General features: G+C 54.3%; 2 protein-coding genes and 2 long non-coding RNA genes across 6 annotated transcripts in view; 2 read left to right on the forward strand and 2 right to left on the reverse strand.

The window, feature by feature from the left end:
• Nucleotides 1-5,930, forward strand: part of LOC145534158 (uncharacterized) — a 116,732-nt gene extending 110,802 nt beyond the window's left edge. The window contains exon 16 of the long non-coding RNA XR_014074286.1: nt 3,724-5,930. This is a non-coding gene — a long non-coding RNA (uncharacterized LOC145534158). The remainder of the gene's footprint in view (nt 1-3,723) is intronic.
• LOC145533845 (uncharacterized) lies at nt 49-15,274 on the reverse strand. Of its 3 annotated transcripts, XM_081561186.1 has the most exons (5): nt 15,099-15,274; nt 14,387-14,699; nt 7,473-10,750; nt 6,761-7,073; nt 4,024-6,508 (listed from the first exon to the last, which is right to left on the reverse strand). In XM_081561186.1, the coding sequence occupies exons 3-5, from the start codon at nt 7,707-7,709 to the stop codon at nt 5,877-5,879; spliced, it is 1,182 nt and encodes a 393-aa protein (XP_081417312.1). In that variant the 5' UTR covers nt 7,710-10,750; nt 14,387-14,699; nt 15,099-15,274; the 3' UTR covers nt 4,024-5,876. The 3 variants fall into 3 exon arrangements, 2 of the variants coding, with proteins under 2 accessions (XP_081417312.1, XP_081417313.1); XR_014074264.1 differs by lacking the exons at nt 4,024-6,508; nt 14,387-14,699; nt 15,099-15,274 and adding an exon at nt 49-3,123 and having other exon boundaries at nt 7,473-7,648; XM_081561187.1 differs by lacking the exons at nt 4,024-6,508; nt 6,761-7,073; nt 7,473-10,750 and adding an exon at nt 10,987-14,134 and having other exon boundaries at nt 15,099-15,268.
• LOC145534176 (uncharacterized) lies at nt 11,283-21,184 on the forward strand. The gene is made up of 2 exons (XR_014074311.1): nt 11,283-11,461; nt 18,978-21,184. It is a non-coding gene; the product is annotated as an uncharacterized LOC145534176 (long non-coding RNA).
• LOC145533848 (uncharacterized) lies at nt 19,278-25,589 on the reverse strand. Its single transcript, XM_081561191.1, has 3 exons — nt 22,727-25,589; nt 22,015-22,327; nt 19,278-21,762 (listed from the first exon to the last, which is right to left on the reverse strand). Exons 1-3 carry the CDS (start codon nt 22,961-22,963, stop codon nt 21,131-21,133), a joined length of 1,182 nt encoding a protein of 393 aa, XP_081417317.1. The 5' UTR covers nt 22,964-25,589; the 3' UTR covers nt 19,278-21,130.
• Nucleotides 25,590-26,404: the final 815 nt, after the last annotated feature.

Consider the following 26,404-nt stretch of genomic DNA (forward strand, 5'->3'; position numbering starts at 1 on the left):
GGGGCTCCTCTCCGCTCTGGAGGCCTGGATACCCGGGTTGCGGGTTCTGTTGGGTTCTGTTGCCGGCAGGTGACATCATCGCCTGGGGTTCGTGCTGAGGTCCCTTCCCCAAAACTTCCCAAGGGAATCTCTGGGTTTCTGACTGCTCGACCACCCCCCTTAGGCCATGTGCAGGCACAGAGACGCCCACACAGCCCAGCCCACAGCCCTGGGGAGGCCTGGGTGCAGCCAGGGCCTGAGCTCCGAGGGCCCTGCTGCTCTCAGACCAGGCTCCTTCTTCTCATAAGTGGTGTGGCCCTGGACAAGCATATGCCCCTCAGGGTTTCCCCAGTCTCTCCATCTGCAGAGTGGGGGTCATTCTCCCATCTGCTTCCTAGGTCTGTCGGCCTACGAGCAGCTCCATGCCTTTCCACCTGGGGCCGATATCACGTGGAGCTCGTGCGCTGAGACTTCAGAAAGAAAGATTCCATCCAGGGCTGACATAGCACAGAATGGGGCAGAACGAGGCCTGGATGTGCCGTGGTACCCAGGAAAAGGCACTCCCCCTCCTGACTGTTTTGAGACCCCGCATCCAAGTTGGAGGACCGAAAGGAAGACTCGAAGGTCTCCCTCTCTTGTAGAAAAGAGTAGCCAACTTTCTGGTCCTCTGTTTCCATTGAGATTCTGTTCAAGTGTCCCAGCTCGGCTTCTGCGGGTGGCTGAGCTTCTAATGGCTCCCTGCGTTCTTGTCTTTTCCTCTGCAAACCTTCCGTCCTTTTCCCCCTTCTGGGGTGGATGGGCGCTGTCATTGCTTCTACCTTCGAGACAGATTGAGGAAAAGTCTGGACCATCGACTCCTTTCCTCTCTTTGGTTCCGTGTCTCTCTCTGGCTGTGCCCCTCTCTTTTCCTTTCTCAATTCCCTCTGTGTCTTCCTCTTTCTCTCTCGTGTGTGAATGGATGGATGCTAGGAATTCCACATGTATATGATTAGATGAGGGTTATGTTTTAGGGATAGGTTAGAGGGAGAGAAAGGCTTCAGGTCGGAGTTGGTCATAGGGGAAGGGTCAAGGGTGGTGGTGGTGTTTCTTGGAATCTGAGTGCTGTGCATTCTTCGTCTCTTTCCATATGAACCCCTTCTCAGATACACCACTTGGAAGGAGTCTCTCGTGTTCCGTTTCCTATCTTTTGCATTTGTGAATGCTTAGCTTCTCTGTTGTGAAGAGGTTCCATTGGATGGAAACCCATTGGTGTACTTCGTGTACCTCTTTCCCTTAATTGAAGAGACCCATTTCTACCTCCGCCCAGCAAATGGCAAGGAGACTCTGATGTTAAGGAGCCTTTGACCTACGCTTCTTTCTAGCTATCTCATGACATCAGTCTTTAGGGTGAGGTTTTTCCCCAATATTGAGGTGGTCTGAGATCCAAACCAATAGCGTTCTTCAGATGTAGCTGTCTGGGTTTCCCATGGACATTGATTGAAGAGGCTTTCTTGTTCCCATTTGGATAATCTCCCCTTCTGTGTCAGAGATGAGTTGACGATGGATGCTGGGGTTTGTTTCTGGACCCTCAACTTTATTCCATCGATCTGGATCTGTGTGTGTTGTTGTATTCCCAATAGCATACTGTCCTGCCGCTGCTGCTGCTGCTGCTAAGTCACTTCAGTCGTGTCAGACTCTGCGCGACCCCATGGCCTGCAGCCTACCAGGCTCCTCCGTCCAGGGCATTTTCCAGGCAAGAGTACTGGAGTGGGTCGCCATTGCCTTCTCCGATACTCTCCTGAGGATCCTAGTTTGGTCGTCTAATTTCCTTTCACACAACCTTGGATGTCCGTATCGGGGCCTTTTCGTCGGATTGTATTGACAATTTAGGCTCTTTTCTGTTTCCGTAACCCCTTTTGCAATTCTTTGTTCGGTGCGAAAATGCATTGGCATTTTGGGAGGAATAGCATCGAAGCTGTGGATTGCCTTGTGGGGCTGTGACATCATTTTACCAATAGGAATTTTTCAAGCCCTGAGCACAGCTTCTCTCTCCAGTGATTGGTGTGGGCTTGATCTTCCTTCTTCCATCTCTCGCCGTTTTGTGAGAACAGGTGCATCCTTCCCTTCTGGGTTAGATGGACTCGTGGATATCACTTCAGTGCATGGCATTGTCAGTGGGGGTGATAATTCCCTTCTCATTGGAAGACTTTGCTGTGAGTATTAGAAATGCAAGTGACTTCTCTTCCCCTTCCTCCCTGTCCATCTCTCAGAGCCACCGGGAAACAGAGGCCTCATCCACGGTCACACAGGCCTGAGGGGGTGCAACTAGACTGTTGTTTCTTCAGGCCCTCAGTGCTGGACATCATCCGGGATCCTCTGTGTGTGTCTTCCTCAGTCTGGTGTCCCTTCAGACCTTTCCCTAGTTTTCACAGGCTTGTTGTGTTGGTGTTCTTTGTCTGTTTGGAGACACATCCTTGATAAGCTTTGTGTTTCCACTCATTCGTCTGGCGATGTATGACCTGTCTTTTGCTTTTGTCATGAGGTCTTTCCCACAGTAGATATCTTTGATTTTGCCAAGTCCACTGTATTCTCTGGGTTTTTTTTGTGGACTGCCTTTTAGTTTTGTGTGTGAAGACTCAAAGCACGTGTCCGGTTTCTGCTCATTGTTCTTCTAGATTGGTGACAAGTTTTCACGGAAAGTTTGTCTAGGGATAAGTGGAAGTGAACTCGGTGTAAGGTGTCAAGTCTCCATCTCCATTCATGTCATCCCCTGCAGTTTCCAATTCCCTGTTCCTGAGTGGTTTTGGAGACCTTGTGGGGAGTTTGGTTGCATTGGAGTTTGCATTACCACCTTGATTCGATTCACACTGTTCTGCCGTCAGGGACACTGTCAAGGGGGAGTGAGGAGCAGCCTGCACTTCCAGCAGTGACCACACGGTGGGGCGAGTGCTGCTCTCCCCTCTGGGAGCCCCAGGCCACAGGCATCCCAGTGAGGAGCCAGCTCTGTGCTCAGCTGAAAGGAGTTAGTCTCTCAGGGGCCTCTGAGCCCTTGCCTTTGGATCACCCAGGGTGGGCATTGACTGGGACAGAAAAAATTGCCCTGAATTCCATGGACGGAAGAGCCTGGCTGTGTAGAGTTCGTGGGTTGCCGTGAATCAGACACAACTGAGGACAGAAAAATTCAATACATTAAAACACTTTTGGGGGGTGGGGGTGAGTGAAAGGGGGTGATGTGGGTTTTTTTGTCTTATATAACAGCCAAGGGAAATCTAGTTTAAACCTAAATTCACATAGACGGGAAAGGTATAGCTCTCCGTCACCCTATTAAAAAAAAAAAAAAACTACTAAACTTTTCTGAAAGTTTATTTACTAGCTTCCTTGAGCAGTTCATGGTGAAGCTTTTTTTTTTTTTTTTTTCTGTGACATTGGCCTCATTAAAAAGTACGGTTTGCCTTTACTGGATAATTTTGTTCATTGGTTTCTTAGGGAACCTTGGTAATATTTGAGTTTCCTGGGGAGTATGGTCACATGACCTGGCCCTGGCCAATCGGTGCGTTCCACCTCCCTGGCCACTGTGATTGGCTCCGGGCTGGGGCAGTGCCCAATCGGGGCCCAGGGCCGGGCCTGACGTTGGAAGCCAGGGGAAGACGAGCTGTCGTCCTGCTGGGGTAGGGGAAGGGGTGGGGCCGGGGGAGGTCAGGCTCCAGCAGTGGGAGGGGCGTGAGGTCCGCCTGCGGCAGTTGGTGACCTTCCCGCTCCCCTCAGGGCAGAGCCGCCGGCCTGAGAATGAGGGCGCTGCTGAGCCCAGGGGCTGGGATGGCCCGTTGCTGCTGTGGTCCCAGAGCTCCACCCGAGACCTGAGGGAAACCTTCTGCCCGTGAGTCCTCTCCCGCTTGTCTGTCAGCTTGTTTGAAGCATGCTGGGTTTTCTGCCCAGCTGGCTAAGGGGAGTCCCTGGAAATGCAATGGTGTGGGTTTTGGCAGACTTCAGGGAAGACATGCCAGATGAGCCTGGGAGACTCCAGCTTAATCTGGATTCAGGAGATATCTCTTCGGGCCAGCTAGTAATTGTAGGATAAGCCTAATGAGTCTTCACAGGATGAAGAGAGTAACGTGCCAAGGTAGCATTCGATGTCCTCATTCGAGAGGATGAAGCTGGTGCTCAGAGAAGGGGGGAACTTGGCCACAGCAAGGAGGTGTGCACCCAGACAGAACCCCCAGATCCGGCCATTGGAGCTCAGGGAGGCCACTGGTGTGGCTTGTCCCTGTGGCAGGGGCCGAGGCACGCAGCCCACCCTGATTCCTGTGGGGGCCTGACTTGGGAAGTGCCATCTGGTAGCTTTGAGACTCACCAAACCAAATTGCACTGGAGAGAGGAGGGACACCTTCCTTCATCCACCCCCCACCCCCGCCGGCTTCCCACATACCCTGACCCCTTTCTCTCGATTTCGGAGCCATTTCCAGAGTCCCGCTCATATGACCTCATTCGAAGTGCACTGTGGACGAGCTGCCATCTGCAGCTGCTACCACAGCAGCCAAGGGCTTTAGCTCCCGAGTACCTCCCTTCCTTTGGAACTTGGGGGCCCTCTACTCCCCACTTGCACACCACAGACCTTTGCTGAGGATTGTGGGGACCCTCACTCAGTTTGCAGCACGTTGTAGCCATCCCTGTCCTCCCTTGAAACTCAGCTTGTGAGCTCCTTTGGAGCAGCGTGGCCCACCTGGCTGCAACGGAAGAGACACAGCTGACAGTGAAACAACAGCTTAGATCTGAGAGCCGGAAAGCTCTGTCAAAAGGGACCTCCCTCTTCACGCCGTAGAGGCTGTAGGAGCCGCCAGGGTTTCGGAACCAGTGCTGGGGCCAAAATGACTCCACAGCTGTTTTCCTTCCTGGGGAGGGTTCTGGCTTGAGTGGGAATGGCTCAAGTCTAAGGTTCTGAAAGCCCACTGTGTGCAGATGCACGGTACACAGAGAGGAGAAGGTGGAGTCCTGCCCTGGAGGTGGTCACAGCTCACGGATGAGCCAGGCAGGCAGGCAGGCAGGGCATGAGAACACCTGAGCTGCCTTCATGAGTGAATGGTGTGGGGGCAGAGGAAGAGAAGCCGGTCTGCTCCCTCATGTGGTGCCCAGGGCAGGTTGTCCCCAGAGGAAACCCTTACGACGGTGAGGAGAATCCCTGCTGTTTCCCAAGGGGTTCCGTCGGTGCGTGTCTTCCCCGGAGCGCTCAGGCCGTCTCTAAAGTACACTGGCCATGGGCATTGCCTCTCCTTGGAACTTCCCATGTGTTTCTCTTTTTTATGGAACAGTGATTTTCTAGAGGGGTTCTGGGCCACAAGGATGTTGGGTCATTTTCTAGCCTTCTGTCATGAAGAACGCTTTCCTGGGCGTTGGGGTGGTTTGTTGTTCCAGCTCCCTTTCTTGGCTTCTTTTGGGAGCTGGTGCAACAAGACGAGCTCAGCCTCTGCCTTCTGGCTGAGATGTCACCCTTGAAACAGCAATGCCTGCCTGGAGATAATGATGGCAGTGGCCAAAAGGGCTTCGTTTGGCACATGGTATCTTGAAAGGACGTACACCGTCCTTTCAGATATCAAAGGCTAGTTCAAATGACATAAAAATGAGAACTCTCCAATGGAGTCTTACAGTAGGTGGAGAGTCCGAAAAACACTGCTTCAGTCATTTCACGGAGAGTCATTGATTGGGGACACCAAGAATATAGGAAGGAATGCACAAAGAAAAGATGAAATTGTGTTCAGGATCGGGGGAAGGGATGAACAGGGCGTGCTTGCCTTGAATCCAGGCTTTGTTGGGGGGTGGGGCATAAAGATCAAACGGGTCTGAAACTACCAAGTGGTGATGGTAACACAGTATCACCAGAGTTACACAACAGTGTTCCCAAATTGCAACAATGATGAGAAAGTTTACGAATCCCAACTTAACCAACAAAAATACAGGAAACCATACAAAAAAGAAAACATCACCAGAAAGGTGGAAACAAACCAAATGCAAAGCAGTTCAGGGGAAAGGAACTCCATGTCCCCTGGGGGCAGACCGAGTTGCCGGCGTCCACGGTGAGCAGACAGGGATGGAGGCTGCAGAGCCGACCGCTCCCCTGGACGTGGTGTTTCCGGCAAGGGCTCTGGGTGTCTGTCCAGAGCGGGGGCTCGTTCTCCCTGCAGGGGTGGGTGAGTCATCGTGGGCGTCTGGGTGTTGCGCGGGAGCCAGGGCAGGCTCTCCCTGCCGAGGCGGTGACTCCTCCTCTGCCTCGGGTTGTCCTGCCAGAGCCCGAGCAGGTACAGGTGCACGTGGAGGTGGAGGTTCTGGCTGAGGGGGTGGGACATCAGTGCCTGGGGCTGGGGGTCCTGCAGGCACGGAGATCCGATCTGCCCAGTGTGCTGGCCAGTACCCAGCTGGCCTGGTGTCTCTGCGAGGGCAAGTCTCGGTTCTCCATCTGCCCTCGGTGGATCCCTGGGTCCTGCACCTGGAGCCACCACCTCTGTAGGGACAGGTCTGGGAAGTGGAGCCTGGTTCCAGTTGGAGGTCAGTGCTAGAGCTGGGGGAGAAGCAAAGTTTGCCCACAGGCCAGCCTTGGCATGTGCGTATCCCGGGACAGAAAGCTTCCAAGAGATTCCCAAAGAATACCCAGCGTCGGATGTCTTTTGGGACTGAAGTGTGCAAGACGGGGGGCGGGGGGTGTGAGGCCAGTGCTTGCTGCAGGCCCAGCAGCAGCTTTCGGGGACTCGTCCCTGTGTAGCTCAGCACCCCGTCCCCACACACTCCCGTGCAGCAGCCCCAGCGTCCTCACCTCTGTGCTCTGGCGTGCTGGGCTCCAGGTCCTCCTGCTGCCTCAGAGGCCGGGGTTCTCGGGACTCTGGGTCGGAGCCGGGTGTGCTGAGCTCCGTGGCAGCCTCAGACTGGGCCGGCGGGTGTATCCTAGGCGGTGTCTCTGCAGCAGGCCTTCCCCGCCTCCTCTTCTCCCCCGGTGGGGCTGATGCCTCCGTGGGCACGCTCACCTGGAGCCTGCACTGGGCCTCACGGGCGGGGGGGTGGTGCTCCGACCCCTCCCTCCGGGAGGTGGATGGGGTGTCCCCGTCCTCGGCCTCATCACGTGGGAAGCTCTGCAACGACAGTGACCGTCAGCCAGCCATGCTGGGAGTTTTCCAAGCTGGGCCTGGCCAGTGGAACCGCTGCTTCTGCCTGCTCGAACTTCTCTTCCCAGAAGGGTCAGAGACGTGTGTCTGCTCAGATCCCCACCCGGGAGGAAAGAGACCCACCTGTGGGTGTGAGGTCAGCCTGGGCGGCCGCCGCTGCCCGCACACTCCCCATCGGGCCCAGCCTGCTCTCCCCTGGGGTGTGGACACAACTTGTCCGCAGGCTTCTGACCCCACATCCGCCTGGGCTTCCTTGAGGGAGACACACCCCGAGAAACCCGCATCCACACACACAGGCAAAGGACCCGGTGTTTCCGGGTGGCATGGGCGAGGTGGCCTGGCCCGGCCTGGGGCTCCCCGTGTTACCTTTCTGTTTCTCCGGGCAAACGGCCAGAGGCCTCTCGGGGGTGTCCTGAGCCAACGTCGACAGGGTGCCCACGCACACTGCCTGTGAGCTCTCCTGAGGCCCCGGCCTCTGGGCATGGGCAAACAGCAGAACATCCTGGCAGCAAGTGATCTGGCTGGGGGCTCCTCTCCGCTCTGGAGGCCTGGATACCCGGGTTGCGGGTTCTGTTGGGTTCTGTTGCCGGCAGGTGACATCATCGCCTGGGGTTCGTGCTGAGGTCCCTTCCCCAAAACTTCCCAAGGGAATCTCTGGGTTTCTGACTGCTCGACCACCCCCCTTAGGCCATGTGCAGGCACAGAGACGCCCACACAGCCCAGCCCACAGCCCTGGGGAGGCCTGGGTGCAGCCAGGGCCTGAGCTCCGAGGGCCCTGCTGCTCTCAGACCAGGCTCCTTCTTCTCATAAGTGGTGTGGCCCTGGACAAGCATATGCCCCTCAGGGTTTCCCCAGTCTCTCCATCTGCAGAGTGGGGGTCATTCTCCCATCTGCTTCCTAGGTCTGTCGGCCTACGAGCAGCTCCATGCCTTTCCACCTGGGGCCGATATCACGTGGAGCTCGTGCGCTGAGACTTCAGAAAGAAAGATTCCATCCAGGGCTGACATAGCACAGAATGGGGCAGAACGAGGCCTGGATGTGCCGTGGTACCCAGGAAAAGGCACTCCCCCTCCTGACTGTTTTGAGACCCCGCATCCAAGTTGGAGGACCGAAAGGAAGACTCGAAGGTCTCCCTCTCTTGTAGAAAAGAGTAGCCAACTTTCTGGTCCTGTTTCCATTGAGATTCTGTTCAAGTGTCCCAGCTCGGCTTCTGCGGGTGGCTGAGCTTCTAATGGCTCCCTGCGTTCTTGTCTTTTCCTCTGCAAACCTTCCGTCCTTTTCCCCCTTCTGGGGTGGATGGGCGCTGTCATTGCTTCTACCTTCGAGACAGATTGAGGAAAAGTCTGGACCATCGACTCCTTTCCTCTCTTTGGTTCCGTGTCTCTCTCTGGCTGTGTCCCTCTCTTTTCCTTTCTCAATTCCCTCTGTGTCTTCCTCTTTCTCTCTCGTGTGTGAATGGATGGATGCTAGGAATTCCACATGTATATGATTAGATGAGGGTTATGTTTTAGGGATAGGTTAGAGGGAGAGAAAGGCTTCAGGTCGGAGTTGGTCATAGGGGAAGGGTCAAGGGTGGTGGTGGTGTTTCTTGGAATCTGAGTGCTGTGCATTCTTCGTCTCTTTCCATATGAACCCCTTCTCAGATACACCACTTGGAAGGAGTCTCTCGTGTTCCGTTTCCTATCTTTTGCATTTGTGAATGCTTAGCTTCTCTGTTGTGAAGAGGTTCCATTGGATGGAAACCCATTGGTGTACTTCGTGTACCTCTTTCCCTTAATTGAAGAGACCCATTTCTACCTCCGCCCAGCAAATGGCAAGGAGACTCTGATGTTAAGGAGCCTTTGACCTACGCTTCTTTCTAGCTATCTCATGACATCAGTCTTTAGGGTGAGGTTTTTCCCCAATATTGAGGTGGTCTGAGATCCAAACCAATAGCGTTCTTCAGATGTAGCTGTCTGGGTTTCCCATGGACATTGATTGAAGAGGCTTTCTTGTTCCCATTTGGATAATCTCCCCTTCTGTGTCAGAGATGAGTTGACGATGGATGCTGGGGTTTGTTTCTGGACCCTCAACTTTATTCCATCGATCTGGATCTGTGTGTGTTGTTGTATTCCCAATAGCATACTGTCCTGCCGCTGCTGCTGCTGCTGCTAAGTCACTTCAGTCGTGTCAGACTCTGCGCGACCCCATGGCCTGCAGCCTACCAGGCTCCTCCGTCCAGGGCATTTTCCAGGCAAGAGTACTGGAGTGGGTCGCCATTGCCTTCTCCGATACTCTCCTGAGGATCCTAGTTTGGTCGTCTAATTTCCTTTCACACAACCTTGGATGTCCGTATCGGGGCCTTTTCGTCGGATTGTATTGACAATTTAGGCTCTTTTCTGTTTCCGTAACCCCTTTTGCAATTCTTTGTTCGGTGCGAAAATGCATTGGCATTTTGGGAGGAATAGCATCGAAGCTGTGGATTGCCTTGTGGGGCTGTGACATCATTTTACCAATAGGAATTTTTCAAGCCCTGAGCACAGCTTCTCTCTCCAGTGATTGGTGTGGGCTTGATCTTCCTTCTTCCATCTCTCGCCGTTTTGTGAGAACAGGTGCATCCTTCCCTTCTGGGTTAGATGGACTCGTGGATATCACTTCAGTGCATGGCATTGTCAGTGGGGGTGATAATTCCCTTCTCATTGGAAGACTTTGCTGTGAGTATTAGAAATGCAAGTGACTTCTCTTCCCCTTCCTCCCTGTCCATCTCTCAGAGCCACCGGGAAACAGAGGCCTCATCCACGGTCACACAGGCCTGAGGGGGTGCAACTAGACTGTTGTTTCTTCAGGCCCTCAGTGCTGGACATCATCCGGGATCCTCTGTGTGTGTCTTCCTCAGTCTGGTGTCCCTTCAGACCTTTCCCTAGTTTTCACAGGCTTGTTGTGTTGGTGTTCTTTGTCTGTTTGGAGACACATCCTTGATAAGCTTTGTGTTTCCACTCATTCGTCTGGCGATGTATGACCTGTCTTTTGCTTTTGTCATGAGGTCTTTCCCACAGTAGATATCTTTGATTTTGCCAAGTCCACTGTATTCTCTGGGTTTTTTTGTGGACTGCCTTTTAGTTTTGTGTGTGAAGACTCAAAGCACGTGTCCGGTTTCTGCTCATTGTTCTTCTAGATTGGTGACAAGTTTTCACGGAAAGTTTGTCTAGGGATAAGTGGAAGTGAACTCGGTGTAAGGTGTCAAGTCTCCATCTCCATTCATGTCATCCCCTGCAGTTTCCAATTCCCTGTTCCTGAGTGGTTTTGGAGACCTTGTGGGGAGTTTGGTTGCATTGGAGTTTGCATTACCACCTTGATTCGATTCACACTGTTCTGCCGTCAGGGACACTGTCAAGGGGGAGTGAGGAGCAGCCTGCACTTCCAGCAGTGACCACACGGTGGGGCGAGTGCTGCTCTCCCCTCTGGGAGCCCCAGGCCACAGGCATCCCAGTGAGGAGCCAGCTCTGTGCTCAGCTGAAAGGAGTTAGTCTCTCAGGGGCCTCTGAGCCCTTGCCTTTGGATCACCCAGGGTGGGCATTGACTGGGACAGAAAAAATTGCCCTGAATTCCATGGACGGAAGAGCCTGGCTGTGTAGAGTTCGTGGGTTGCCGTGAATCAGACACAACTGAGGACAGAAAAATTCAATACATTAAAACACTTTTGGGGGGTGGGGGTGAGTGAAAGGGGGTGATGTGGGTTTTTTTTGTCTTATATAACAGCCAAGGGAAATCTAGTTTAAACCTAAATTCACATAGACGGGAAAGGTATAGCTCTCCGTCACCCTATTAAAAAAAAAAAAAAAACTACTAAACTTTTCTGAAAGTTTATTTACTAGCTTCCTTGAGCAGTTCATGGTGAAGGTTTTTTTTTTTTTTTCTGTGACATTGGCCTCATTAAAAAGTACGGTTTGCCTTTACTGGATAATTTTGTTCATTGGTTTCTTAGGGAACCTTGGTAATATTTGAGTTTCCTGGGGAGTATGGTCACATGACCTGGCCCTGGCCAATCGGTGCGTTCCACCTCCCTGGCCACTGTGATTGGCTCTGGGCTGGGGCAGTGCCCAATCGGGGCCCAGGGCCGGGCCTGACGTTGGAAGCCAGGGGAAGACGAGCTGTCGTCCTGCTGGGGTAGGGGAAGGGGTGGGGCCGGGGGAGGTCAGGCTCCAGCAGTGGGAGGGGCGTGAGGTCCGCCTGCGGCAGTTGGTGACCTTCCCGCTCCCCTCAGGGCAGAGCCGCCGGCCTGAGAATGAGGGCGCTGCTGAGCCCAGGGGCTGGGATGGCCCGTTGCTGCTGTGGTCCCAGAGCTCCACCCGAGACCTGAGGGAAACCTTCTGCCCGTGAGTCCTCTCCCGCTTGTCTGTCAGCTTGTTTGAAGCATGCTGGGTTTTCTGCCCAGCTGGCTAAGGGGAGTCCCTGGAAATGCAATGGTGTGGGTTTTGGCAGACTTCAGGGAAGACATGCCAGATGAGCCTGGGAGACTCCAGCTTAATCTGGATTCAGGAGATATCTCTTCGGGCCAGCTAGTAATTGTAGGATAAGCCTAATGAGTCTTCACAGGATGAAGAGAGTAACGTGCCAAGGTAGCATTCGATGTCCTCATTCGAGAGGATGAAGCTGGTGCTCAGAGAAGGGGGGAACTTGGCCACAGCAAGGAGGTGTGCACCCAGACAGAACCCCCAGATCCGGCCATTGGAGCTCAGGGAGGCCACTGGTGTGGCTTGTCCCTGTGGCAGGGGCCGAGGCACGCAGCCCACCCTGATTCCTGTGGGGGCCTGACTTGGGAAGTGCCATCTGGTAGCTTTGAGACTCACCAAACCAAATTGCACTGGAGAGAGGAGGGACACCTTCCTTCATCCACCCCCCACCCCCGCCGGCTTCCCACATACCCTGACCCCTTTCTCTCGATTTCGGAGCCATTTCCAGAGTCCCGCTCATATGACCTCATTCGAAGTGCACTGTGGACGAGCTGCCATCTGCAGCTGCTACCACAGCGGCCAAGGGCTTTAGCTCCCGAGTACCTCCCATCCTTTGGAACTTGGGGGCCCTCTACTCCCCACTTGCACACCACAGACCTTTGCTGAGGATTGTGGGGACCCTCACTCAGTTTGCAGCACGTTGTAGCCATCCCTGTCCTCCCTTGAAACTCAGCTTGTGAGCTCCTTTGGAGCAGCGTGGCCCACCTGGCTGCAACGGAAGAGACACAGCTGACAGTGAAACAACAGCTTAGATCTGAGAGCCGGAAAGCTCTGTCAAAAGGGACCTCCCTCTTCACGCCGTAGAGGCTGTAGGAGCCGCCAGGGTTTCGGAACCAGTGCTGGGGCCAAAATGACTCCACAGCTGTTTTCCTTCCTGGGGAGGGTTCTGGCTTGAGTGGGAATGGCTCAAGTCTAAGGTTCTGAAAGCCCACTGTGTGCAGATGCACGGTACACAGAGAGGAGAAGGTGGAGTCCTGCCCTGGAGGTGCTCACAGCTCACGGATGAGCCAGGCAGGCAGGCAGGCAGGGCATGAGAACACCTGAGCTGCCTTCATGAGTGAATGGTGTGGGGGCAGAGGAAGAGAAGCCGGTCTGCTCCCTCATGTGGTGCCCAGGGCAGGTTGTCCCCAGAGGAAACCCTTACGACGGTGAGGAGAATCCCTGCTGTTTCCCAAGGGGTTCCGTCGGTGCGTGTCTTCCCCGGAGCGCTCAGGCCGTCTCTAAAGTACACTGGCCATGGGCATTGCCTCTCCTTGGAACTTCCCATGTGTTTCTCTTTTTTATGGAACAGTGATTTTCTAGAGGGGTTCTGGGCCACAAGGATGTTGGGTCATTTTCTAGCCTTCTGTCATGAAGAACGCTTTCCTGGGCGTTGGGGTGGTTTGTTGTTCCAGCTCCCTTTCTTGGCTTCTTTTGGGAGCTGGTGCAACAAGACGAGCTCAGCCTCTGCATTCTGGCTGAGATGTCACCCTTGAAACAGCAATGCCTGCCTGGAGATAATGATGGCAGTGGCCAAAAGGGCTTCGTTTGGCACATGGTATCTTGAAAGGACGTACACCGTCCTTTCAGATATCAAAGGCTAGTTCAAATGACATAAAAATGAGAACTCTCCAATGGAGTCTTACAGTAGGTGGAGAGTCCGAAAAACACTGCTTCAGTCATTTCACGGAGAGTCATTGATTGGGGACACCAAGAATATAGGAAGGAATGCACAAAGAAAAGATGAAATTGTGTTCAGGATCGGGGGAAGGGATGAACAGGGCGTGCTTGCCTTGAATCCAGGCTTTGTTGGGGGGTGGGGCATAAAGATCAAACGGGTCTGAAACTACCAAGTGGTGATGGTAACACAGTATCACCAGAGTTACACAACAGTGTTCCCAAATTGCAACAATGATGAGAAAGTTTACGAATCCCAACTTAACCAACAAAAATACAGGAAACCATACAAAAAAGAAAACATCACCAGAAAGGTGGAAACAAACCAAATGCAAAGCAGTTCAGGGGAAAGGAACTCCATGTCCCCTGGGGGCAGACCGAGTTGCCGGCGTCCACGGTGAGCAGACAGGGATGGAGGCTGCAGAGCCGACCGCTCCCCTGGACGTGGTGTTTCCGGCAAGGGCTCTGGGTGTCTGTCCAGAGCGGGGGCTCGTTCTCCCTGCAGGGGTGGGTGAGTCATCGTGGGCGTCTGGGTGTTGCGCGGGAGCCAGGGCAGGCTCTCCCTGCCGAGGCGGTGACTCCTCCTCTGCCTCGGGTTGTCCTGCCAGAGCCCGAGCAGGTACAGGTGCACGTGGAGGTGGAGGTTCTGGCTGAGGGGGTGGGACATCAGTGCCTGGGGCTGGGGGTCCTGCAGGCACGGAGATCCGATCTGCCCAGTGTGCTGGCCAGTACCCAGCTGGCCTGGTGTCTCTGCGAGGGCAAGTCTCGGTTCTCCATCTGCCCTCGGTGGATCCCTGGGTCCTGCACCTGGAGCCACCACCTCTGTAGGGACAGGTCTGGGAAGTGGAGCCTGGTTCCAGTTGGAGGTCAGTGCTAGAGCTGGGGGAGAAGCAAAGTTTGCCCACAGGCCAGCCTTGGCATGTGCGTATCCCGGGACAGAAAGCTTCCAAGAGATTCCCAAAGAATACCCAGCGTCGGATGTCTTTTGGGACTGAAGTGTGCAAGACGGGGGGCGGGGGGTGTGAGGCCAGTGCTTGCTGCAGGCCCAGCAGCAGCTTTCGGGGACTCGTCCCTGTGTAGCTCAGCACCCCGTCCCCACACACTCCCGTGCAGCAGCCCCAGCGTCCTCACCTCTGTGCTCTGGCGTGCTGGGCTCCAGGTCCTCCTGCTGCCTCAGAGGCCGGGGTTCTCGGGACTCTGGGTCGGAGCCGGGTGTGCTGAGCTCCGTGGCAGCCTCAGACTGGGCCGGCGGGTGTATCCTAGGCGGTGTCTCTGCAGCAGGCCTTCCCCGCCTCCTCTTCTCCCCCGGTGGGGCTGATGCCTCCGTGGGCACGCTCACCTGGAGCCTGCACTGGGCCTCACGGGCGGGGGGGTGGTGCTCCGACCCCTCCCTCCGGGAGGTGGATGGGGTGTCCCCGTCCTCGGCCTCATCACGTGGGAAGCTCTGCAACGACAGTGACCGTCAGCCAGCCATGCTGGGAGTTTTCCAAGCTGGGCCTGGCCAGTGGAACCGCTGCTTCTGCCTGCTCGAACTTCTCTTCCCAGAAGGGTCAGAGACGTGTGTCTGCTCAGATCCCCACCCGGGAGGAAAGAGACCCACCTGTGGGTGTGAGGTCAGCCTGGGCGGCCGCCGCTGCCCGCACACTCCCCATCGGGCCCAGCCTGCTCTCCCCTGGGGTGTGGACACAACTTGTCCGCAGGCTTCTGACCCCACATCCGCCTGGGCTTCCTTGAGGGAGACACACCCCGAGAAACCCGCATCCACACACACAGGCAAAGGACCCGGTGTTTCCGGGTGGCATGGGCGAGGTGGCCTGGCCCGGCCTGGGGCTCCCTGTGTTACCTTTCTGTTTCTCCGGGCAAACGGCCAGAGGCCTCTCGGGGGTGTCCTGAGCCAACGTCGACAGGGTGCCCACGCACACTGCCTGTGAGCTCTCCTGAGGCCCCGGCCTCTGGGCATGGGCAAACAGCAGAACATCCTGGCAGCAAGTGATCTGGCTGGGGGCTCCTCTCCGCTCTGGAGGCCTGGATACCCGGGTTGCGGGTTCTGTTGGGTTCTGTTGCCGGCAGGTGACATCATCGCCTGGGGTTCGTGCTGAGGTCCCTTCCCCAAAACTTCCCAAGGGAATCTCTGGGTTTCTGACTGCTCGACCACCCCCCTTAGGCCATGTGCAGGCACAGAGACGCCCACACAGCCCAGCCCACAGCCCTGGGGAGGCCTGGGTGCAGCCAGGGCCTGAGCTCCGAGGGCCCTGCTGCTCTCAGACCAGGCTCCTTCTTCTCATAAGTGGTGTGGCCCTGGACAAGCATATGCCCCTCAGGGTTTCCCCAGTCTCTCCATCTGCAGAGTGGGGGTCATTCTCCCATCTGCTTCCTAGGTCTGTCGGCCTACGAGCAGCTCCATGCCTTTCCACCTGGGGCCGATATCACGTGGAGCTCGTGCGCTGAGACTTCAGAAAGAAAGATTCCATCCAGGGCTGACATAGCACAGAATGGGGCAGAACGAGGCCTGGATGTGCCGTGGTACCCAGGAAAAGGCACTCCCCCTCCTGACTGTTTTGAGACCCCGCATCCAAGTTGGAGGACCGAAAGGAAGACTCGAAGGTCTCCCTCTCTTGTAGAAAAGAGTAGCCAACTTTCTGGTCCTGTTTCCATTGAGATTCTGTTCAAGTGTCCCAGCTCGGCTTCTGTGGGTGGCTGAGCTTCTAGTGGCTCCCTGCGTTCTTGTCTTTTCCTCTGCAAACCTTCCGTCCTTTTCTCCCTTCTGGGGTGGATGGGCGCTGTCATTGCTTCTACCTTCGAGACAGATTGAGGAAAAGTCTGGACCATCGACTCCTTTCCTCTCTTTGGTTCCGTGTCTCTCTCTGGCTGTGTCCCTCTCTTTTCCTTTCTCAATTCCCTCTGTGTCTTCCTCTTTCTCTCTCGTGTGTGAATGGATGGATGCTAGGAATTCCACATGTATATGATTAGATGAGGGTTATGTTTTAGGGATAGGTTAGAGGGAGAGAAAGGCTTCAGGTCGGAGTTGGTCATAGGGGAAGGGTCAAGGGTGGTGGTGGTGTTTCTTGGAATCTGAGTGCTGTGCATTCTTCGTCTCTTTCCATATGAACCCCTTCTCAGATACACCACTTGGAAGGAGTCTCTCGTGTTCCGTTTCCTATCTTTTGCATTTGTGAATGCTTAGCTTCTCTGTTGTGAAGAGGTTCCATTGGATGGAAACCCATTGGTGTACTTCGTGTACCTCTTTCCCTTAATTGAAGAGACCCATTTCTACCTCCGCCCAGCAAATGGCAAGGAGACTCTGATGTTAAGGAGCCTTTGACCTACGCTTCTTTCTAGCTATCTCATGACATCAGTCTTTAGGGTGAGGTTTTTCCCCAATATTGAGGTGGTCTGAGATCCAAACCAATAGCGTTCTTCAGATGTAGCTGTCTGGGTTTCCCATGGACATTGATTGAAGAGGCTTTCTTGTTCCCATTTGGATAATCTCCCCTTCTGTGTCAGAGATGAGTTGACGATGGATGCTGGGGTTTGTTTCTGGACCCTCAACTTTATTCCATCGATCTGGATCTGTGTGTGTTGTTGTATTCCCAATAGCATACTGTCCTGCCGCTGCTGCTGCTGCTGCTAAGTCACTTCAGTCGTGTCAGACTCTGCGCGACCCCATGGCCTGCAGCCTACCAGGCTCCTCCGTCCAGGGCATTTTCCAGGCAAGAGTACTGGAGTGGGTCGCCATTGCCTTCTCCGATACTCTCCTGAGGATCCTAGTTTGGTCGTCTAATTTCCTTTCACACAACCTTGGATGTCCGTATCGGGGCCTTTTCGTCGGATTGTATTGACAATTTAGGCTCTTTTCTGTTTCCGTAACCCCTTTTGCAATTCTTTGTTCGGTGCGAAAATGCATTGGCATTTTGGGAGGAATAGCATCGAAGCTGTGGATTGCCTTGTGGGGCTGTGACATCATTTTACCAATAGGAATTTTTCAAGCCCTGAGCACAGCTTCTCTCTCCAGTGATTGGTGTGGGCTTGATCTTCCTTCTTCCATCTCTCGCCGTTTTGTGAGAACAGGTGCATCCTTCCCTTCTGGGTTAGATGGACTCGTGGATATCACTTCAGTGCATGGCATTGTCAGTGGGGGTGATAATTCCCTTCTCATTGGAAGACTTTGCTGTGAGTATTAGAAATGCAAGTGACTTCTCTTCCCCTTCCTCCCTGTCCATCTCTCAGAGCCACCGGGAAACAGAGGCCTCATCCACGGTCACACAGGCCTGAGGGGGTGCAACTAGACTGTTGTTTCTTCAGGCCCTCAGTGCTGGACATCATCCGGGATCCTCTGTGTGTGTCTTCCTCAGTCTGGTGTCCCTTCAGACCTTTCCCTAGTTTTCACAGGCTTGTTGTGTTGGTGTTCTTTGTCTGTTTGGAGACACATCCTTGATAAGCTTTGTGTTTCCACTCATTCGTCTGGCGATGTATGACCTGTCTTTTGCTTTTGTCATGAGGTCTTTCCCACAGTAGATATCTTTGATTTTGCCAAGTCCACTGTATTCTCTGGGTTTTTTTGTGGACTGCCTTTTAGTTTTGTGTGTGAAGACTCAAAGCACGTGTCCGGTTTCTGCTCATTGTTCTTCTAGATTGGTGACAAGTTTTCACGGAAAGTTTGTCTAGGGATAAGTGGAAGTGAACTCGGTGTAAGGTGTCAAGTCTCCATCTCCATTCATGTCATCCCCTGCAGTTTCCAATTCCCTGTTCCTGAGTGGTTTTGGAGACCTTGTGGGGAGTTTGGTTGCATTGGAGTTTGCATTACCACCTTGATTCGATTCACACTGTTCTGCCGTCAGGGACACTGTCAAGGGGGAGTGAGGAGCAGCCTGCACTTCCAGCAGTGACCACACGGTGGGGCGAGTGCTGCTCTCCCCTCTGGGAGCCCCAGGCCACAGGCATCCCAGTGAGGAGCCAGCTCTGTGCTCAGCTGAAAGGAGTTAGTCTCTCAGGGGCCTCTGAGCCCTTGCCTTTGGATCACCCAGGGTGGGCATTGACTGGGACAGAAAAAATTGCCCTGAATTCCATGGACGGAAGAGCCTGGCTGTGTAGAGTTCGTGGGTTGCCGTGAATCAGACACAACTGAGGACAGAAAAATTCAATACATTAAAACACTTTTGGGGGGTGGGGGTGAGTGAAAGGGGGTGATGTGGGTTTTTTTGTCTTATATAACAGCCAAGGGAAATCTAGTTTAAACCTAAATTCACATAGACGGGAAAGGTATAGCTCTCCGTCACCCTATTAAAAAAAAAAAAAAACTACTAAACTTTTCTGAAAGTTTATTTACTAGCTTCCTTGAGCAGTTCATGGTGAAGCTTTTTTTTTTTTTTTTTTTCTGTGACATTGGCCTCATTAAAAAGTACGGTTTGCCTTTACTGGATAATTTTGTTCATTGGTTTCTTAGGGAACCTTGGTAATATTTGAGTTTCCTGGGGAGTATGGTCACATGACCTGGCCCTGGCCAATCGGTGCGTTCCACCTCCCTGGCCACTGTGATTGGCTCCGGGCTGGGGCAGTGCCCAATCGGGGCCCAGGGCCGGGCCTGACGTTGGAAGCCAGGGGAAGACGAGCTGTCGTCCTGCTGGGGTAGGGGAAGGGGTGGGGCCGGGGGAGGTCAGGCTCCAGCAGTGGGAGGGGCGTGAGGTCCGCCTGCGGCAGTTGGTGACCTTCCCGCTCCCCTCAGGGCAGAGCCGCCGGCCTGAGAATGAGGGCGCTGCTGAGCCCAGGGGCTGGGATGGCCCGTTGCTGCTGTGGTCCCAGAGCTCCACCCGAGACCTGAGGGAAACCTTCTGCCCGTGAGTCCTCTCCCGCTTGTCTGTCAGCTTGTTTGAAGCATGCTGGGTTTTCTGCCCAGCTGGCTAAGGGGAGTCCCTGGAAATGCAATGGTGTGGGTTTTGGCAGACTTCAGGGAAGACATGCCAGATGAGCCTGGGAGACTCCAGCTTAATCTGGATTCAGGAGATATCTCTTCGGGCCAGCTAGTAATTGTAGGATAAGCCTAATGAGTCTTCACAGGATGAAGAGAGTAACGTGCCAAGGTAGCATTCGATGTCCTCATTCGAGAGGATGAAGCTGGTGCTCAGAGAAGGGGGGAACTTGGCCACAGCAAGGAGGTGTGCACCCAGACAGAACCCCCAGATCCGGCCATTGGAGCTCAGGGAGGCCACTGGTGTGGCTTGTCCCTGTGGCAGGGGCCGAGGCACGCAGCCCACCCTGATTCCTGTGGGGGCCTGACTTGGGAAGTGCCATCTGGTAGCTTTGAGACTCACCAAACCAAATTGCACTGGAGAGAGGAGGGACACCTTCCTTCATCCACCCCCCACCCCCGCCGGCTTCCCACATACCCTGACCCCTTTCTCTCGATTTCGGAGCCATTTCCAGAGTCCCGCTCATATGACCTCATTCGAAGTGCACTGTGGACGAGCTGCCATCTGCAGCTGCTACCACAGCAGCCAAGGGCTTTAGCTCCCGAGTACCTCCCTTCCTTTGGAACTTGGGGGCCCTCTACTCCCCACTTGCACACCACAGACCTTTGCTGAGGATTGTGGGGACCCTCACTCAGTTTGCAGCACGTTGTAGCCATCCCTGTCCTCCCTTGAAACTCAGCTTGTGAGCTCCTTTGGAGCAGCGTGGCCCACCTGGCTGCAACGGAAGAGACACAGCTGACAGTGAAACAACAGCTTAGATCTGAGAGCCGGAAAGCTCTGTCAAAAGGGACCTCCCTCTTCACGCCGTAGAGGCTGTAGGAGCCGCCAGGGTTTCGGAACCAGTGCTGGGGCCAAAATGACTCCACAGCTGTTTTCCTTCCTGGGGAGGGTTCTGGCTTGAGTGGGAATGGCTCAAGTCTAAGGTTCTGAAAGCCCACTGTGTGCAGATGCACGGTACACAGAGAGGAGAAGGTGGAGTCCTGCCCTGGAGGTGGTCACAGCTCACGGATGAGCCAGGCAGGCAGGCAGGCAGGGCATGAGAACACCTGAGCTGCCTTCATGAGTGAATGGTGTGGGGGCAGAGGAAGAGAAGCCGGTCTGCTCCCTCATGTGGTGCCCAGGGCAGGTTGTCCCCAGAGGAAACCCTTACGACGGTGAGGAGAATCCCTGCTGTTTCCCAAGGGGTTCCGTCGGTGCGTGTCTTCCCCGGAGCGCTCAGGCCGTCTCTAAAGTACACTGGCCATGGGCATTGCCTCTCCTTGGAACTTCCCATGTGTTTCTCTTTTTTATGGAACAGTGATTTTCTAGAGGGGTTCTGGGCCACAAGGATGTTGGGTCATTTTCTAGCCTTCTGTCATGAAGAACGCTTTCCTGGGCGTTGGGGTGGTTTGTTGTTCCAGCTCCCTTTCTTGGCTTCTTTTGGGAGCTGGTGCAACAAGACGAGCTCAGCCTCTGCCTTCTGGCTGAGATGTCACCCTTGAAACAGCAATGCCTGCCTGGAGATAATGATGGCAGTGGCCAAAAGGGCTTCGTTTGGCACATGGTATCTTGAAAGGACGTACACCGTCCTTTCAGATATCAAAGGCTAGTTCAAATGACATAAAAATGAGAACTCTCCAATGGAGTCTTACAGTAGGTGGAGAGTCCGAAAAACACTGCTTCAGTCATTTCACGGAGAGTCATTGATTGGGGACACCAAGAATATAGGAAGGAATGCACAAAGAAAAGATGAAATTGTGTTCAGGATCGGGGGAAGGGATGAACAGGGCGTGCTTGCCTTGAATCCAGGCTTTGTTGGGGGGTGGGGCATAAAGATCAAACGGGTCTGAAACTACCAAGTGGTGATGGTAACACAGTATCACCAGAGTTACACAACAGTGTTCCCAAATTGCAACAATGATGAGAAAGTTTACGAATCCCAACTTAACCAACAAAAATACAGGAAACCATACAAAAAAGAAAACATCACCAGAAAGGTGGAAACAAACCAAATGCAAAGCAGTTCAGGGGAAAGGAACTCCATGTCCCCTGGGGGCAGACCGAGTTGCCGGCGTCCACGGTGAGCAGACAGGGATGGAGGCTGCAGAGCCGACCGCTCCCCTGGACGTGGTGTTTCCGGCAAGGGCTCTGGGTGTCTGTCCAGAGCGGGGGCTCGTTCTCCCTGCAGGGGTGGGTGAGTCATCGTGGGCGTCTGGGTGTTGCGCGGGAGCCAGGGCAGGCTCTCCCTGCCGAGGCGGTGACTCCTCCTCTGCCTCGGGTTGTCCTGCCAGAGCCCGAGCAGGTACAGGTGCACGTGGAGGTGGAGGTTCTGGCTGAGGGGGTGGGACATCAGTGCCTGGGGCTGGGGGTCCTGCAGGCACGGAGATCCGATCTGCCCAGTGTGCTGGCCAGTACCCAGCTGGCCTGGTGTCTCTGCGAGGGCAAGTCTCGGTTCTCCATCTGCCCTCGGTGGATCCCTGGGTCCTGCACCTGGAGCCACCACCTCTGTAGGGACAGGTCTGGGAAGTGGAGCCTGGTTCCAGTTGGAGGTCAGTGCTAGAGCTGGGGGAGAAGCAAAGTTTGCCCACAGGCCAGCCTTGGCATGTGCGTATCCCGGGACAGAAAGCTTCCAAGAGATTCCCAAAGAATACCCAGCGTCGGATGTCTTTTGGGACTGAAGTGTGCAAGACGGGGGGCGGGGGGTGTGAGGCCAGTGCTTGCTGCAGGCCCAGCAGCAGCTTTCGGGGACTCGTCCCTGTGTAGCTCAGCACCCCGTCCCCACACACTCCCGTGCAGCAGCCCCAGCGTCCTCACCTCTGTGCTCTGGCGTGCTGGGCTCCAGGTCCTCCTGCTGCCTCAGAGGCCGGGGTTCTCGGGACTCTGGGTCGGAGCCGGGTGTGCTGAGCTCCGTGGCAGCCTCAGACTGGGCCGGCGGGTGTATCCTAGGCGGTGTCTCTGCAGCAGGCCTTCCCCGCCTCCTCTTCTCCCCCGGTGGGGCTGATGCCTCCGTGGGCACGCTCACCTGGAGCCTGCACTGGGCCTCACGGGCGGGGGGGTGGTGCTCCGACCCCTCCCTCCGGGAGGTGGATGGGGTGTCCCCGTCCTCGGCCTCATCACGTGGGAAGCTCTGCAACGACAGTGACCGTCAGCCAGCCATGCTGGGAGTTTTCCAAGCTGGGCCTGGCCAGTGGAACCGCTGCTTCTGCCTGCTCGAACTTCTCTTCCCAGAAGGGTCAGAGACGTGTGTCTGCTCAGATCCCCACCCGGGAGGAAAGAGACCCACCTGTGGGTGTGAGGTCAGCCTGGGCGGCCGCCGCTGCCCGCACACTCCCCATCGGGCCCAGCCTGCTCTCCCCTGGGGTGTGGACACAACTTGTCCGCAGGCTTCTGACCCCACATCCGCCTGGGCTTCCTTGAGGGAGACACACCCCGAGAAACCCGCATCCACACACACAGGCAAAGGACCCGGTGTTTCCGGGTGGCATGGGCGAGGTGGCCTGGCCCGGCCTGGGGCTCCCCGTGTTACCTTTCTGTTTCTCCGGGCAAACGGCCAGAGGCCTCTCGGGGGTGTCCTGAGCCAACGTCGACAGGGTGCCCACGCACACTGCCTGTGAGCTCTCCTGAGGCCCCGGCCTCTGGGCATGGGCAAACAGCAGAACATCCTGGCAGCAAGTGATCTGGCTGGGGGCTCCTCTCCGCTCTGGAGGCCTGGATACCCGGGTTGCGGGTTCTGTTGGGTTCTGTTGCCGGCAGGTGACATCATCGCCTGGGGTTCGTGCTGAGGTCCCTTCCCCAAAACTTCCCAAGGGAATCTCTGGGTTTCTGACTGCTCGACCACCCCCCTTAGGCCATGTGCAGGCACAGAGACGCCCACACAGCCCAGCCCACAGCCCTGGGGAGGCCTGGGTGCAGCCAGGGCCTGAGCTCCGAGGGCCCTGCTGCTCTCAGACCAGGCTCCTTCTTCTCATAAGTGGTGTGGCCCTGGACAAGCATATGCCCCTCAGGGTTTCCCCAGTCTCTCCATCTGCAGAGTGGGGGTCATTCTCCCATCTGCTTCCTAGGTCTGTCGGCCTACGAGCAGCTCCATGCCTTTCCACCTGGGGCCGATATCACGTGGAGCTCGTGCGCTGAGACTTCAGAAAGAAAGATTCCATCCAGGGCTGACATAGCACAGAATGGGGCAGAACGAGGCCTGGATGTGCCGTGGTACCCAGGAAAAGGCACTCCCCCTCCTGACTGTTTTGAGACCCCGCATCCAAGTTGGAGGACCGAAAGGAAGACTCGAAGGTCTCCCTCTCTTGTAGAAAAGAGTAGCCAACTTTCTGGTCCTGTTTCCATTGAGATTCTGTTCAAGTGTCCCAGCTCGGCTTCTGCGGGTGGCTGAGCTTCTAATGGCTCCCTGCGTTCTTGTCTTTTCCTCTGCAAACCTTCCGTCCTTTTCCCCCTTCTGGGGTGGATGGGCGCTGTCATTGCTTCTACCTTCGAGACAGATTGAGGAAAAGTCTGGACCATCGACTCCTTTCCTCTCTTTGGTTCCGTGTCTCTCTCTGGCTGTGTCCCTCTCTTTTCCTTTCTCAATTCCCTCTGTGTCTTCCTCTTTCTCTCTCGTGTGTGAATGGATGGATGCTAGGAATTCCACATGTATATGATTAGATGAGGGTTATGTTTTAGGGATAGGTTAGAGGGAGAGAAAGGCTTCAGGTCGGAGTTGGTCATAGGGGAAGGGTCAAGGGTGGTGGTGGTGTTTCTTGGAATCTGAGTGCTGTGCATTCTTCGTCTCTTTCCATATGAACCCCTTCTCAGATACACCACTTGGAAGGAGTCTCTCGTGTTCCGTTTCCTATCTTTTGCATTTGTGAATGCTTAGCTTCTCTGTTGTGAAGAGGTTCCATTGGATGGAAACCCATTGGTGTACTTCGTGTACCTCTTTCCCTTAATTGAAGAGACCCATTTCTACCTCCGCCCAGCAAATGGCAAGGAGACTCTGATGTTAAGGAGCCTTTGACCTACGCTTCTTTCTAGCTATCTCATGACATCAGTCTTTAGGGTGAGGTTTTTCCCCAATATTGAGGTGGTCTGAGATCCAAACCAATAGCGTTCTTCAGATGTAGCTGTCTGGGTTTCCCATGGACATTGATTGAAGAGGCTTTCTTGTTCCCATTTGGATAATCTCCCCTTCTGTGTCAGAGATGAGTTGACGATGGATGCTGGGGTTTGTTTCTGGACCCTCAACTTTATTCCATCGATCTGGATCTGTGTGTGTTGTTGTATTCCCAATAGCATACTGTCCTGCCGCTGCTGCTGCTGCTGCTAAGTCACTTCAGTCGTGTCAGACTCTGCGCGACCCCATGGCCTGCAGCCTACCAGGCTCCTCCGTCCAGGGCATTTTCCAGGCAAGAGTACTGGAGTGGGTCGCCATTGCCTTCTCCGATACTCTCCTGAGGATCCTAGTTTGGTCGTCTAATTTCCTTTCACACAACCTTGGATGTCCGTATCGGGGCCTTTTCGTCGGATTGTATTGACAATTTAGGCTCTTTTCTGTTTCCGTAACCCCTTTTGCAATTCTTTGTTCGGTGCGAAAATGCATTGGCATTTTGGGAGGAATAGCATCGAAGCTGTGGATTGCCTTGTGGGGCTGTGACATCATTTTACCAATAGGAATTTTTCAAGCCCTGAGCACAGCTTCTCTCTCCAGTGATTGGTGTGGGCTTGATCTTCCTTCTTCCATCTCTCGCCGTTTTGTGAGAACAGGTGCATCCTTCCCTTCTGGGTTAGATGGACTCGTGGATATCACTTCAGTGCATGGCATTGTCAGTGGGGGTGATAATTCCCTTCTCATTGGAAGACTTTGCTGTGAGTATTAGAAATGCAAGTGACTTCTCTTCCCCTTCCTCCCTGTCCATCTCTCAGAGCCACCGGGAAACAGAGGCCTCATCCACGGTCACACAGGCCTGAGGGGGTGCAACTAGACTGTTGTTTCTTCAGGCCCTCAGTGCTGGACATCATCCGGGATCCTCTGTGTGTGTCTTCCTCAGTCTGGTGTCCCTTCAGACCTTTCCCTAGTTTTCACAGGCTTGTTGTGTTGGTGTTCTTTGTCTGTTTGGAGACACATCCTTGATAAGCTTTGTGTTTCCACTCATTCGTCTGGCGATGTATGACCTGTCTTTTGCTTTTGTCATGAGGTCTTTCCCACAGTAGATATCTTTGATTTTGCCAAGTCCACTGTATTCTCTGGGTTTTTTTGTGGACTGCCTTTTAGTTTTGTGTGTGAAGACTCAAAGCACGTGTCCGGTTTCTGCTCATTGTTCTTCTAGATTGGTGACAAGTTTTCACGGAAAGTTTGTCTAGGGATAAGTGGAAGTGAACTCGGTGTAAGGTGTCAAGTCTCCATCTCCATTCATGTCATCCCCTGCAGTTTCCAATTCCCTGTTCCTGAGTGGTTTTGGAGACCTTGTGGGGAGTTTGGTTGCATTGGAGTTTGCATTACCACCTTGATTCGATTCACACTGTTCTGCCGTCAGGGACACTGTCAAGGGGGAGTGAGGAGCAGCCTGCACTTCCAGCAGTGACCACACGGTGGGGCGAGTGCTGCTCTCCCCTCTGGGAGCCCCAGGCCACAGGCATCCCAGTGAGGAGCCAGCTCTGTGCTCAGCTGAAAGGAGTTAGTCTCTCAGGGGCCTCTGAGCCCTTGCCTTTGGATCACCCAGGGTGGGCATTGACTGGGACAGAAAAAATTGCCCTGAATTCCATGGACGGAAGAGCCTGGCTGTGTAGAGTTCGTGGGTTGCCGTGAATCAGACACAACTGAGGACAGAAAAATTCAATACATTAAAACACTTTTGGGGGGTGGGGGTGAGTGAAAGGGGGTGATGTGGGGTTTTTTTGTCTTATATAACAGCCAAGGGAAATCTAGTTTAAACCTAAATTCACATAGACGGGAAAGGTATAGCTCTCCGTCACCCTATTAAAAAAAAAAAAAAAACTACTAAACTTTTCTGAAAGTTTATTTACTAGCTTCCTTGAGCAGTTCATGGTGAAGGTTTTTTTTTTTTTTTCTGTGACATTGGCCTCATTAAAAAGTACGGTTTGCCTTTACTGGATAATTTTGTTCATTGGTTTCTTAGGGAACCTTGGTAATATTTGAGTTTCCTGGGGAGTATGGTCACATGACCTGGCCCTGGCCAATCGGTGCGTTCCACCTCCC

Source organism: Giraffa tippelskirchi, chromosome 14 (assembly GCF_054371585.1).
Source record: "Giraffa tippelskirchi isolate mGirTip1 chromosome 14, T2T-mGirTip1v1.2.pri, whole genome shotgun sequence".
Taxonomy (NCBI): domain Eukaryota; kingdom Metazoa; phylum Chordata; class Mammalia; order Artiodactyla; family Giraffidae; genus Giraffa; species Giraffa tippelskirchi.

What these genes read in the sequence shown, in the direction of transcription:
- LOC145533845 (XM_081561186.1), bottom strand. Translation starts at nt 7,709, where the DNA reads ATGATGTCACCTGCCGGCAACAGAACCCAACAGAACCCGCAACCCGGG. An exon ending in TTGCCCGGAGAAACAGAAAG is followed by an intron (nt 7,074 to 7,472) that starts GTAACACGGGGA and finishes CTGTCGTTGCAG; the next exon opens with AGCTTCCCACGTGATGAGGC. An exon ending in CAGCACGCCAGAGCACAGAG is followed by an intron (nt 6,509 to 6,760) that starts GTGAGGACGCTG and finishes CTTCTCCCCCAG; the next exon opens with CTCTAGCACTGACCTCCAAC.
- LOC145533848 (XM_081561191.1), bottom strand. Translation starts at nt 22,963, where the DNA reads ATGATGTCACCTGCCGGCAACAGAACCCAACAGAACCCGCAACCCGGG. An exon ending in TTGCCCGGAGAAACAGAAAG is followed by an intron (nt 22,328 to 22,726) that starts GTAACACGGGGA and finishes CTGTCGTTGCAG; the next exon opens with AGCTTCCCACGTGATGAGGC. An exon ending in CAGCACGCCAGAGCACAGAG is followed by an intron (nt 21,763 to 22,014) that starts GTGAGGACGCTG and finishes CTTCTCCCCCAG; the next exon opens with CTCTAGCACTGACCTCCAAC.